The 12,521-nt window shown below is 39.2% G+C and overlaps 1 protein-coding gene across 8 annotated transcripts in view; it reads left to right on the forward strand.

Moving 5' to 3' along the window:
* The window catches only part of pde4d (phosphodiesterase 4D, cAMP-specific), a 153,518-nt gene that overhangs the window by 136,495 nt on the left and 4,502 nt on the right, over nucleotides 1–12,521 (forward strand). For 6 of the 8 annotated variants that reach the window (XM_067520289.1, XM_067520288.1, XM_067520290.1 and 3 more), the window contains 8 exons: nucleotides 882–994; nucleotides 9,020–9,113; nucleotides 9,426–9,601; nucleotides 9,778–9,876; nucleotides 9,982–10,146; nucleotides 10,337–10,436; nucleotides 11,906–12,060; nucleotides 12,276–12,398. In XM_067520289.1, coding sequence (XP_067376390.1) covers nucleotides 882–994; nucleotides 9,020–9,113; nucleotides 9,426–9,601; nucleotides 9,778–9,876; nucleotides 9,982–10,146; nucleotides 10,337–10,436; nucleotides 11,906–12,060; nucleotides 12,276–12,398 — 1,025 coding nt within the window. Of the gene's footprint in view, nucleotides 1–838; nucleotides 995–6,968; nucleotides 7,545–9,019; nucleotides 9,114–9,425; nucleotides 9,602–9,777; nucleotides 9,877–9,981; nucleotides 10,147–10,336; nucleotides 10,437–11,905; nucleotides 12,061–12,275; nucleotides 12,399–12,521 lie in introns of those variants that run through there. The other 2 variants (XM_067520295.1, XM_067520294.1) reach the window with 2 other exon arrangements.

Consider the following 12,521-nt stretch of genomic DNA (forward strand, 5'->3'; position numbering starts at 1 on the left):
GAGAGGCTAAGAAGACAAAATCATGATGTGTTATGGTTAGCATTTCATCTGGTGCGAGTGTGCATGAATGTGTGTCTGTCTGCGCCCGTGTGTGAGAGATGTCTTTGTATTTGTTAACCATGTCAGGATGCAATGAACAATCTCGTGTTTGTTCTACGCCGGACAGTATGGACACGGATCTTGACTTGTTCTGAGCCTCTCACCAGATCTTCTCTTCCACCATCCCTGTTTTCCCTCCATCCCTCCTATGGCAGACATGGGCCTGCTAAGCAGACTGCTGTTTATCCTGCTACATGACTGGAATTACACCATTCTTATGAATGACAGTCTATACCTTATAAACTCAGATTACTACGTGTTATATGTGTGCTGTGTTTGAGAAATAGTGTGACAGTTCTGTTTTTGTGTTTGTTTGTTTTTTGTTTGTTTTGTATTGTTCTCTGTGGGTTACCTCTGTATTTTTTGCAGTGGTTTCTTTGGCGTTCATATTCATTTGGACACACAACGCAGGGTGGTGGTTTGCCATCCATCACCTGCAACTGTACTCCCTGGGAATGTATCTGATTTCCTCTTAAAAGGAAGAATCCAGGATTTCAACTATATGACTACACTGGAGATTTTATTTGACCAAGGGAATCAATAAGTTTCGCTACAGTTGGCCTGTGACTGCTCATCTGTGGGTTAGGATACAGGACAACAAGGCCCCACTCCCAGGCCTGCACAGCTGACTTATCTGTTCAGTATGAAGAGTCACCCATGTGTCTACTCGGGGTATCCCAGCTTAGCTGTATGTGGGGTGGGAGACCCCGGGCCTGGACCGTCCACTAGCCCTCTGAAGCGGGCCCTTACTGACCCCTTGCCCTCCTGTCTTGCCCCTGCAGAGGAGGCCTACCAGAAACTGGCTACTGAGACCCTGGAAGAGCTGGACTGGTGCCTGGACCAGCTGGAGACGCTGCAGACAAGACACTCAGTCAGCGAGATGGCCTCCAACAAGGTAGGAATCACTAAAACATTTGCACCAACTTGTTCAGGCAAACCCTTCATCTTACAGTAGTTCCACTCTGTAGGCCAACATGATAGCACCTGTTGGAAATATTGATACAGCTTTTGTTTTCTTTTTTTGTTATTTTTGTTTTAACCTAAAATGCACAATGGTAGGAATGCACTGCAGTGTGTCATTAATTAAAACGCACAGAAGCTACTACCCAGGATTTACTGTGGTGCCTATTTGTGGCTGTGCTTTTAAACTTTGGTTATATAGTGACATATATAGTAAATCTAAAGTGTGGTGCAATGCTAGATGTGTATATAATGGCATATAGTGTACATAGCACATATACAGCTTTACATAACAGTGTTATCTATTTAGTGTTATTTTAAGAAAATAACACTTGATTTATTTCTCATGAATTTCTTCCTGCAAATAGAAATTCATTTATCCTTATAAACAAAGAAAATACTAAATACAAAATCTTCTGGGTATGGGTAAATCCTGCAATTCTCCAGTACACTACACACTGCATGATCATTCAGAAGCAGTGAAAAGACTTTATTGCTCAGTGACTGACCAGCACGACTTTTAGAAATAAGCAGGGGCAGGAAAATCCACTACAATGTTGATTTGATTTATTTAATGTATAGCATTAACTAAATATTACCTCCTTTGTGTGTGGCCTACTCTATTGGAATCAAGCCCCTCTCACTACTCATTTGTCTACCATTTATGAACTCATAGTGATTACTATGTGACACTGAGGAGCTCACTTCTACATTATTTGGTTTCTCATGGGCTGTTTGTGTTGTACTGTTTGTGTGCTAGTGATCGCTTCATCATACAGGGTGCTGGGAGCATGCTCAGTCACCTGTGTGTGTGTGTGTGTGTGTGTGTGTGTGTGTGTGTGTGTGTGTGTGTGTGTGTGTGTGTGTGTGTGTGTGTGTGTTTGTGTGTGTGTGTGTGTGTGCACATACATGCCTGTGTGTGTGTGTGGAAGGATGCTGCTCTGAATGCTAATCAGCTCTAGGCACTGGTGATGTCACACACTGTGATGTCACACATGGAGGGATGGACCTTGGCGAGAGGCAGGGAGGACAGACAACGGAATTACACAAATGCACACTCTCAGCACTAACGTTAGTACAGGCACATGCATGAGCAGGACATCTACATCATTTAAAAGTGAAACAACAAAAGATAAACTGTAACAAGCACTGGCTTACCATTGCTCGCCAGCACAACTATCTTTGGTTGTCAAGGCAACAGCCACAGGCCCAACCAGCTTGCTGTCTCCCTTCAAACACACACACACACACACACACACACAGAAACACACACACACACACATCAAAGGTAATACAGTCACTACATCTCCCACACATAGGCATTACTTTGTGTCTGTATCCTGCAGAATTTCATTTATCAACATTCAACATGCATCAATGAGGGAAATTAAGAGATTAAAATGAAACAAAAAATGGAATTTCCTTCAAGTAAAGTGAATTAAATTTGTTCTTGGATTCTTCTTAATGTGATGTCTGGTGAAATTTCTATGAAAATCATCAGCCCTGCTGTTTGTAAGTCGTGTCCTTCAGCAGTCACATTGTATGCAGTAGCTGTCGCTGTTTTGTGCATGCTTTATGGAAGCAGTTAACAGTAGTTGTTTGTGTTCTTCCCATATCCCCCGGTTAGCTAAAATAAGTTAAAATAATACACTCTACCTGTGAATATGTTATGAGAGGGAGTACGACAACAGGAGGTTAAGTAAGGTGACATACATGTTTGTCCTACAGGATATACACCAGGGACACGTTCACAATCGTGCTTCAAAACGTATAAAAATAATTCTAACATAGTCTTAACATTGAACATAGAGTTGCACACCGTGGTTTTAACTGATGATTTTCTTGTGGTTCGATTTTCACCCTTTGTGTGGGTGTAGGTGTTTCTAGTATCAGCAGCTAATATTCCTCTGTGCATTGTAGTGACGGTAAGATCTACTGATACAAAACATCCGGATCCTTGACCTCAGGACATCTTCAGAGTGGAAGCAGGGTTTCAGTGCTGACACTTGCTGTGCTTTTTACATCCTCTCGTCTGTTTGTCTGAGTGTGAATATTGTTGGGATATATCAATAAGATTTTAGATTAATTTATTATATAAGAACTATTTAAATATGGATAAAGTAAATCCAAAAATCATTCATTAATTTAGAAATAGTTGAAACACTTGACATGATTACAAAGCTGAGAGAGCAGAAATAGTCTAAGGTTAATAACAATAGTTAAGAGTTAAAGCAAGTTTTTGATCATGCTGTCTGTATCTTACAATGATCTTATTACATATTCTGTATATTAATAATTAATTGTTTATGCAACACTCAACATGAATTGCATATAAGAATAAGAGTAAAAGAAATCGAAGAAATACTTTTGTTTTATCTTGTGTTTGTTTGTGTGTGCGTGTGTGTGTGTGTGTGTGTGTGTGTGTGTGTGTGTGTGTGTGTGTGTTCGTGTTCCTCCTACGTTGCTTTAGATAAAAGCATTTGCTATTATATACGTATAGTTAGAGGGACGCTGCTCAGAGGCGGGTTCCTGCTGCTGCTGCTTTAAGAAAGGGACCTTCAGGGCTCCACTGCCAGCATCCTGATGAAGAAGACCCAAAATACTGGACCATGTATAGCTTCAGCCCAGCATGTGGTTTATGTTTTCTGTACATAAAAAAAAAGTGTTTTTGTAAAACAGTTCATAGACAGATACCAATGATGATGTGAGAGTAGCACCATTTTAAAATAGGGAGAGAGCAACAGGGCGGTTATTGTCATACTCCTCTATCAAATTTTTACCATACAGTTTTACTGTATTGTAAATTGTATTGCTTGGCTGCTAGTTCTGAATAAAATAACATCTTGTAGTCAAAATAGCCTCTCTTTATAGTAATATATAACTCTTACGTCACTAGATCCTTAGTTGAAGAACCTTGTCACTTGGTCTAGATTCAGAAATGAACACTCCCTAACCATTAAAGAGAAAAAATGGCTAAAGTCAGATCAAGCCATTATTACCTGTCAGTTGGCATTTGTGACCTCTGCTATAGTAGGTGCTAGAGAAAAGGTAGCTGGGAGGATCTCAAGATGAATGTAGTTAGGGCTGGACAGACCCCCCCACCACAGCCTATTGAGGTTATGGGGATGTGTATTTTCTTAAGGTGCATAGATTAAATTCAGAATCTGTTTAATATGGCTAGTATTATTAGGACACTTGCAAAGCTAAGATGACACAGTTTATTTTGCAGTCCATGAGTGGTGAGTGATGCAGTGATGCATCATCAAAACAATGTGTTTTTCCTTTATTTGTAATTAATTAATTTATTTTTAATATTTCAAAAAAGCTCACTTTTTCCGAATGGGATCTAATTCAAATATATTTATCCTGAATGTTGCTAGAAAAAAAACAACATTTTTTTTACTACTGTATGCACTGATATTTACTTCAGCCAGTTTTAACTTGTACAGGTTGGATACTTTATTCGTTTTTGTTTGTTTTTTTGTTTTGTTTTGTTTTTTGTTTTTTTTTTGTGTCCTTTTGGACACAAGTTTTTACGCCAGATGCTATTCCTGATGCAACCCTCCCCAATTTCTACCAGCTGGGGATGGGGATGGGATGTTGGTCGTTCAGAGTCTTGCCCAGGGGCTCTTCAACATGTGGTTGGGAAGAGTGAATAAAATAAGTAAAGTCAAAGGAAACACCTGTCCAGTACTTGAACAGACTTGGACAAATTGCTGAGGTGACTTTAATTATTTTTATTGTATCCCTAATTTACTGATCATAGGGGCTCATTGCATCTCCATAGTCAATTTATTCTATTAATTATCTTTCTTTTATTATTAGCTTTGAATATATCCAAGTATCCAAAGAACTTCTCACAACTTACTTAGTATGATGATAGGTTTGATTTAAAGTTGATAGATAAATGAAACTGCATAGCTCTTTCTATAATTAATGTAATCCTGGTCAAATTAAAGTGGAAGTGTGACATTTATATTATTTAGCATCCCATTATTTTATTTCAAATTGAAGAAGCAGAAGCAAAACTGCCCGAATGACAATAAATGTGTAAATACTCATGAACTACACTATATTTTACATTGCCCTTAATGGCCTAATCATTACTATTTAGCTCTTTATAATGTTATAATGTTACCTTCTTGCATGTAGATGTCCTTCTCCATATTTTGTTTAGATCATGAATGGACAGCAACTCTCTTGTCACATTGGTACATTCATGAAAACAGTAGAGGCAATTAATGTGTTTCTGCTTGCTCTGTAGAGAGGGGGCGTCTGCGGAAAGAATAATGTGCAATGTGGAAGAAAAGAAATAAATGCAACAGAGATCTGGAGGTGTCATGGGCTATATACAGCAGGGAACAGATATTTTTGTTCCCTCCACTGAAGAACAAATTACACACAAGTCACAGCTAAGCTTGGTGTGACACTTTCCAATTTTTACCCAATAGTTTGTGTTCACACCTCTTGGCTAAGCTATCAATATGTGTGTGTGTATTTGCTTGACACAGAGGGAGGGGTTTGTGCAGTTAGGAGGGTGTCTGTGTGTGCTACATTCATGCTCCATCAGAGAGCATGCTGCGTGTGTGTGTGTGTGTGTGTGTGTGGTAGGCCTGTGCTGGCCTGCTTGGCTGTGAGTCAATCAAAGCCCCTGAATCTCAGTTAGCCAGTGGTCTCATCTGCTTCAGTCTAGCTGTAAATTACTCACAGTGCCAGGCTGGTTGTCGAGGTGGAGTGTAAAGTAAGTAGAGACAGGTTCGGTCCCTTTTCAGTCTATGTAGCCACTGGACACACAAAACATATGTGTGCACAAGTGCATTCACACACACACACACACACACACATACACACACACACACACACAGGGATCTCCTCTTCAAAGGATCACAAGTTTATAGACTGCAAAGGCCGTCTGTGATTAACAAGATTTTAACATGATTAAAATATGTTTTCTTCATAAGAATAAATTATGCTTTTTCTAAAATCATAAATTTAGTTTTTCTTGGGATTAATGTGTAAAGCTAAATTTTGTTTCCCATGTTGTGCCATATCATCCTGATTATCAATCACTACTTTTAGAAGTTGAGGTTTCAGGTGCTCTGATTATCTCAATCACACTGTAGATTTTACAATGTTTTTAATAAATAAATGCTTTAAATTATTTTTTTTGGATTGTTGGAAAGGTGACTTGACATCCTCTAAATTTAGTAATTGTAGCAGTGATTCATTGTTTGCTGTATGGGCGGCTATAGTATTATTCATATTTACATACATGCTATACATGCTATTACTTGGAAAATGAAAACTCTTCCTTCACCAAGGTTTGATCCTAGTTTTTACATAAAGTGACAGCCCTCTTCAGCTCGCTGACACACACAACAGCCTGTGTGGACTCTGCTTTCAGTTTCTGTCTGGATGAGCCCACTTCCATAAACTGTGACATTCCATCCTTGAGTTTTCATTTATTGACATCATCCCGACAGTGATGTTATTGTGACTCACCTGCCATGAATACTCTGTTTTTCAATATTGTATCATCCAGAATGAAATAACATCATACTGCACAGAAGGTTAGGTCAGTCAACACGTAAACACATGCATGTATGCGGACTGTTGCATATAAAGCAGACGTCTTGCATGCAGACAAACAAGTATGTAATATGCCCCCATACACACACACACACTCAGTCACATCCCGCTGCACTGCAGGAATTAAAGGAAAGGAAGGTGGAGATTTTCCACTGACTTCAGTCCCGGCCAATCACACAGCAGGTGACCTCAGGTCTATTCCAATCCAAGCCAATCAGAGGTGCTGATGAGCTCACATTTTTTCCATATCTGGGATCTGATTTGCTGCTGGTGTCTGACACTGTAAGACAAGCAGCTTGTGCTCTTCACATGGGAGCTAGTGTCATACACAGAGAAGCAGGCATCCTGGAAGCTGTTGATAGAAAAATTTTGCTGTCCTGGTGCTTTGGCATCTACCAAGCATCCGCACCATCATCAATTATTCATAACCTCAGCAGTGTGTACCTGTATTCACGTGTGTGTGTATGTTTGTCTATGTGTGAGTCTATGCATGCGCATGTCAGTGTGAATCACAGTGTGTATGCGGTCACGATATGCTCTCATCGGATTTTTGGAAAACCACATTCCCACCACTCCTCCCTCAAAATCTGCTTTTTATGGAACATGGGCTTGTTTCATTGGATTTTCTCAGGGCAGGAACATGATGCTTCTTTAATGGACCCTTTACCGACTTTACAGCTGACTTACATTTAATTGAGCTCTGAAGGCTCTTCCGGTTGAAGTCTTTTTACTTGCCAGACTGGTAGAATGTTTTAGTTTTGCTAGCTGTCTGGCATTTTTATCAGCTGATTTTGTGGCTATAAACCTTTACCTTTCTGTTTTTGGATCATTTTTGGTGACGTGTCAAAATGCCTGAAGCAAATTACCTTCTTTCTGTGTCCTGGGGGTATATAAAGGTAAGGTTTAGTCTTGAGTTAGCATTTGTTTTAATAAATGTTTTTTGTTGCTGAGGTTTGTCACCGACATAGATTTGGATCCTGGATTACATGACCACAAATGGAAAGCACATAGTGTACAGTATACAGTACTTTGCCAACATGTCGCCCGTGAAACAATGCTTCGTAGGTGTAATACTGGGTATTGGCTGGGTCTACTGCACAAAAAGACACATAAGTCTAATTTTTTTTTTTGAGTTTGGATTTAAAAGCCCAGACATTTTTACTAAACCTGTATTGTTGTAAAAACTTACGACGACATAGAACACAAGCTCTTAGAGCCCTGTAATGACTTTATTAAGAAGGGAGGGTTTTTTTTTTTTTTTAGGTGAACCATTAAACTGAATAAAAACGTTGTTGTTTCCATTTCAGTTATTTGTTTCAATAACTATTTAGAGTAAAGACAGTTCTACCTGATGCCTGTTATTAATTGATAAAAACACACATCAGATTTTTTTTTTTTGTTTCTCCATTTTCAAAAGCCACATAAATGCATTAATGGTCATGGGTGCTCTTCTAAGGAATATCAGTACACAGTTGCACAGTCAGCACTGAGCAGTGCTTTACTGATCTATTTTAACTTATCAGTATTTTTATATGTATGTATGTGTGTGTGTGTGTGTGTGTGTGTGTGTGTGTGTGTGTGTGTGTGTATATATATATATATATGCATTTGCACTGAAGTCAGAGTCAACCAAACAATATAACGAGTGTCTTTCTTCACTATGTAATTTGAATTGCAACCTGTGTTGTAACTGTGTCATTTTGCATCCAGTTTGGAAAAGCCCAAATTTCAAGCATTCTGCTCCACATCACTCAGTTTGACTCTCAAATCAAAAGCTGAAGCTAAATTTGGTTCTGCCACTCCAATTAGGCACAGGACAGAGAACTGAGAAAAGATTGAGTGAGAGGCAGAGAGGAGCAGGCAGTGTGACAGAGAAAAACTAAAATTTAAAGAAAGAAGCTTGGAAAAGAGGTTACTGATCATATAGCCGCTCGACCTGCTGCTGTTTTTGTATGTGTATTGCACAAAAATGACTTCCCTGGGTACAGCTTCTTTGATGTCACTGGAAATTTTAGGAATCCATTATGAAAAAAGCCCTCAGGAGGGTCGGTGCTGATAAAATAATTTTGTTTCTTTAGTGACATGAAAATGTATTTTAATAAAAGTGTTGTATTTAATAAAGGAGTCCTGTTATTGGCCTCGCACTGTAGGTGCCTCACATGTAATTAGAGGACATTTAATGAACATATTTAAATTTTGTTTGCAGTTTTTTTCTGTCACTTGAATATACATTATTTAAATATGTATACAGTGCCTCTGTGTACCACCTGTAAAAACAAGTAATTGTCTTTTTTTTTCTTCTTCTTCTGTATTACACACTGTTTAACCTGTGTTAAATGTGTGTGTGGATGGGTGTGTGTTCCTCTTTCAGTTTAAAAGGATGTTGAATAGGGAGCTGACTCACCTATCAGAGATGAGCCGCTCTGGGAACCAGGTTTCTGAATTCATCTCCAGCACCTTCTTAGGTAGGTGATGATAAAGGAAGATAGATTCACTGGTATGGAATAAAAAGAAACTTTCATCCTGCTTAAACCATGAAAACAGGGTAGCTGAAGAGTCTATGATTTCCTGTTTTCCAAATGCAATATACATAATGGCTCTAAGATTAACAGCTGAAACTATTGTGCAAGTATTAACCAGGATATGCAGTTAAATCCTATCAATCACAGCCACAATTTACATTGATAAACTAAAATGTTTTCCAGTTGGACCACTAGAGCATAAACCCAAAATAAGACTTCATCATCCTCATTTTCATTTTGTTTCACTGCTTTTAGACAAGCAACATGAAGTGGAGATGCCATCCCCTCAGACACAGAAGGAGAAGGAGAAGAAGAATAAGCCCATGTCTCAGATCAGTGGGGTGAAAAAGCTGCAACACTCCTCCAGTCTCACAAACTCCAACATCCCCCGGTTCGGAGTAAAGACAGAAACAGAAGATGAACTCTCTAAGGTGTGTTTTTGTCCCTTGACCAATGGTGTACAGAAAATCTTTACAGTGGCCTCCTTACATAACACATTTACAGAAATACAGTGCTAGGTACCTAAAATGTACCTAGAAAATCTGTTCATAATAAAAGAATTAAAAAAAAGAAAAGAAATGAGGATGTTTTGTTTTCCATTTTCCAGGAGTTGGAGCATGTGAATAAATGGGGCCTTAATGTTTTTAAAATCTCAGAGTTTTCTGGGAATCGGCCACTGACAGTCATGATGCACACAATTTTCCAGGTCACAACTTCACTTCTGTGTCATCATCTTTTGCAACAAAATAAATGCTTGTTCAATCTCGAAATCACCTGATGACTAACTGGTGTTGTAATTTCTGGTTTGTAGGAGAGAGAATTGTTAAAAACTTTTAAAATTCCACTTGACACCTTTATAACATACCTGATGACCTTAGAAGACCATTATCACGGCGATGTGGCCTACCATAACAACATTCATGCTGCTGACGTCACCCAATCAACTCATGTGCTGCTATCCACCCCCGCCCTTGAGGTGAGGCAGATTTGTGCACATACATGCAAAGCAAGTGAGCACACACGTGTGCACTAACACGCTTCCACAATTGGCTTCAATCAAACTCCTTTTTCAATCAATGGCTCTTACTTGCAAGGATATTTTTGTCCAAGATTTCCTCTCATCAGTGTCTCCCTCCTCCCCTCTGTGCTTTGGTCTTTTATTGCAGGCTGTGTTCACAGACCTTGAGATCCTAGCTGCCATCTTTGCCAGTGCAATTCACGACGTGGACCATCCTGGAGTCTCCAACCAGTTCCTCATCAACACCAGTGAGTCTAAATACAGCACTGTCTTAACAGCTACGTCAGTGGCTCAGCAGTGCTGTTAGTGCGTGTTCACAAACAACGAACACACACTTACAGTCTGTTACCCAGGTGGGAACATGCACTCTGTGCCTCGCTAACACACACATACTCACACTAACATTTTGCAGATAGATAACTTTTCGCACATACATAAAGTTTCATTACTCAAACTTATGCTGGATGTCAACTATACAAACCTGACAACACATTTAGACTCTCACCAGCATGTGTCTTTATAGTCACGTGTGATGGCTTTGACATGTGCTTCTAAGGCTCAGGAGTTCAAAGAAGAGATCAATGTTGTTCTCTATAGTGACCTTTCCCTGTAGTACATAATTATTCAGACTTGTATGTTCTCAGGGGAAAAGAAGGAAAACCGTCCTCCAAAAGGCAGTTGGCCACACTGTTAGAGAAACTGGTTTGATTGATATTTTCAGAAATCGTTATTTATGAAGTCAGTAAACAACAGTGTGCATTGCCGTTTTAATCCAATATTAACTATTAACACACAAAAGGAAGACTGCAACAAGATTATTATATATAGTAATATATAGAAATAGTTATTATTATAGTAATATAAAAGTATGACCATCTGCATGTGAATATATACCTCCAGGTGTAATTTTAGAAGCAAGTGAACTCAGCCAACCCATTCAATCTCTGCTTTTACTGATTCACAAACTCATGGCTTGAGGGGGCACAAATATCACTCAGTGTGGAAATTTGTGATAATATTGGCTTTTCACCTTAAACAGCCATTGCTGAGACTATAATGATTGTGTGTATTGCATAAGAGTATTACTAATATATGATCAGAACAGAAAAGGCACCATGTGGTCTCACACACTTAACACACAAGATGCATTGTGTTTCCTATAAGCCCAAATGGGGAATCCCTGCAGTAAAGGCCATGTGAGTCATCCTAGTTAGGAGCCACCGGCCTGATCTTCTGTCAGCCACAGAGCAACAGAGCAGGATCCCCTTTCTCCTTTTGCCACTGTGTTCCACTGCGGCCAACACTAATGCATCTGAATGGAAAATCCAAATACAGCTGAAGGACCTTCAAATGACCCGGAGTGCGTGAACCTTTCTGTAGAAAACAATGCTGGCGATTTCTCATGCTGCTCAGGATGTAACTGCAGTGGCTTTAGACAGGCCTATTAGAAGGATAAGGTGAGGCTCTAATTAACGCCTGATTTATTTGGAAGGATGTTTTGGTAAATGATCTTTTCAGATAGCACTTTTATCCAAAGCCCTTTGCAATGCAAGGTGCCCATTGGGAGCAACTTATGGTTCAGTGTCTTGCTTATAACAGTTGGACACACAGCCAGATTTCTTGATGCATTGTTCTGTATGCAGTTTAGCCTTCTTCGTACATCTTATGATATACGACAATTCCACAACTAATGTCACCAAATGATTCGTCCCTGCAGATTCAGAGTTAGCGCTGATGTACAATGATTCGTCTGTGTTGGAAAACCACCATCTAGCAGTTGGTTTCAAACTCCTGCAAGAGGAGAACTGTGACATCTTCCAAAACTTGACCAAAAAACAAAGACAATCACTGCGAAAGATGGTCATTGACATCGTAAGTGAAATGATTTACGCCTCTTCTATAAAGTTTTTACTGACTGAAGTAGTGTGTTTAGTGTAAAAGCTAACAGAGAAAAAAGGAAGTGGAATTTTTTGAACATTACATTAGCCACAAACTATATACCCTACATTTGGGCTTTTTCAAATTACTGGATTTTGATAGCTAATAGCTAATAAATACTGAATGTTGGTTGTTTTGGGTGTCCTAAGGTGCTAGCAACAGACATGTCGAAGCACATGAATCTACTGGCTGACCTGAAAACTATGGTGGAGACTAAGAAGGTGACCAGCTCTGGTGTCTTGCTGCTGGACAACTACTCTGACAGGATACAGGTCAGAAAAAAAAGCTTCAGAATAATAACAGTTTAGGTGATTATTGTCAGAACTTGTAGGTGGAAACTTGCTGCATTTTTTTATTTTCATTCTCATAAAGGTTTGTAGTTGGTATAAGGCACA

This window comes from Channa argus, chromosome 11, assembly GCF_033026475.1.
Source record: "Channa argus isolate prfri chromosome 11, Channa argus male v1.0, whole genome shotgun sequence".
NCBI classification, from domain to species: Eukaryota; Metazoa; Chordata; class Actinopteri; order Anabantiformes; family Channidae; genus Channa; species Channa argus.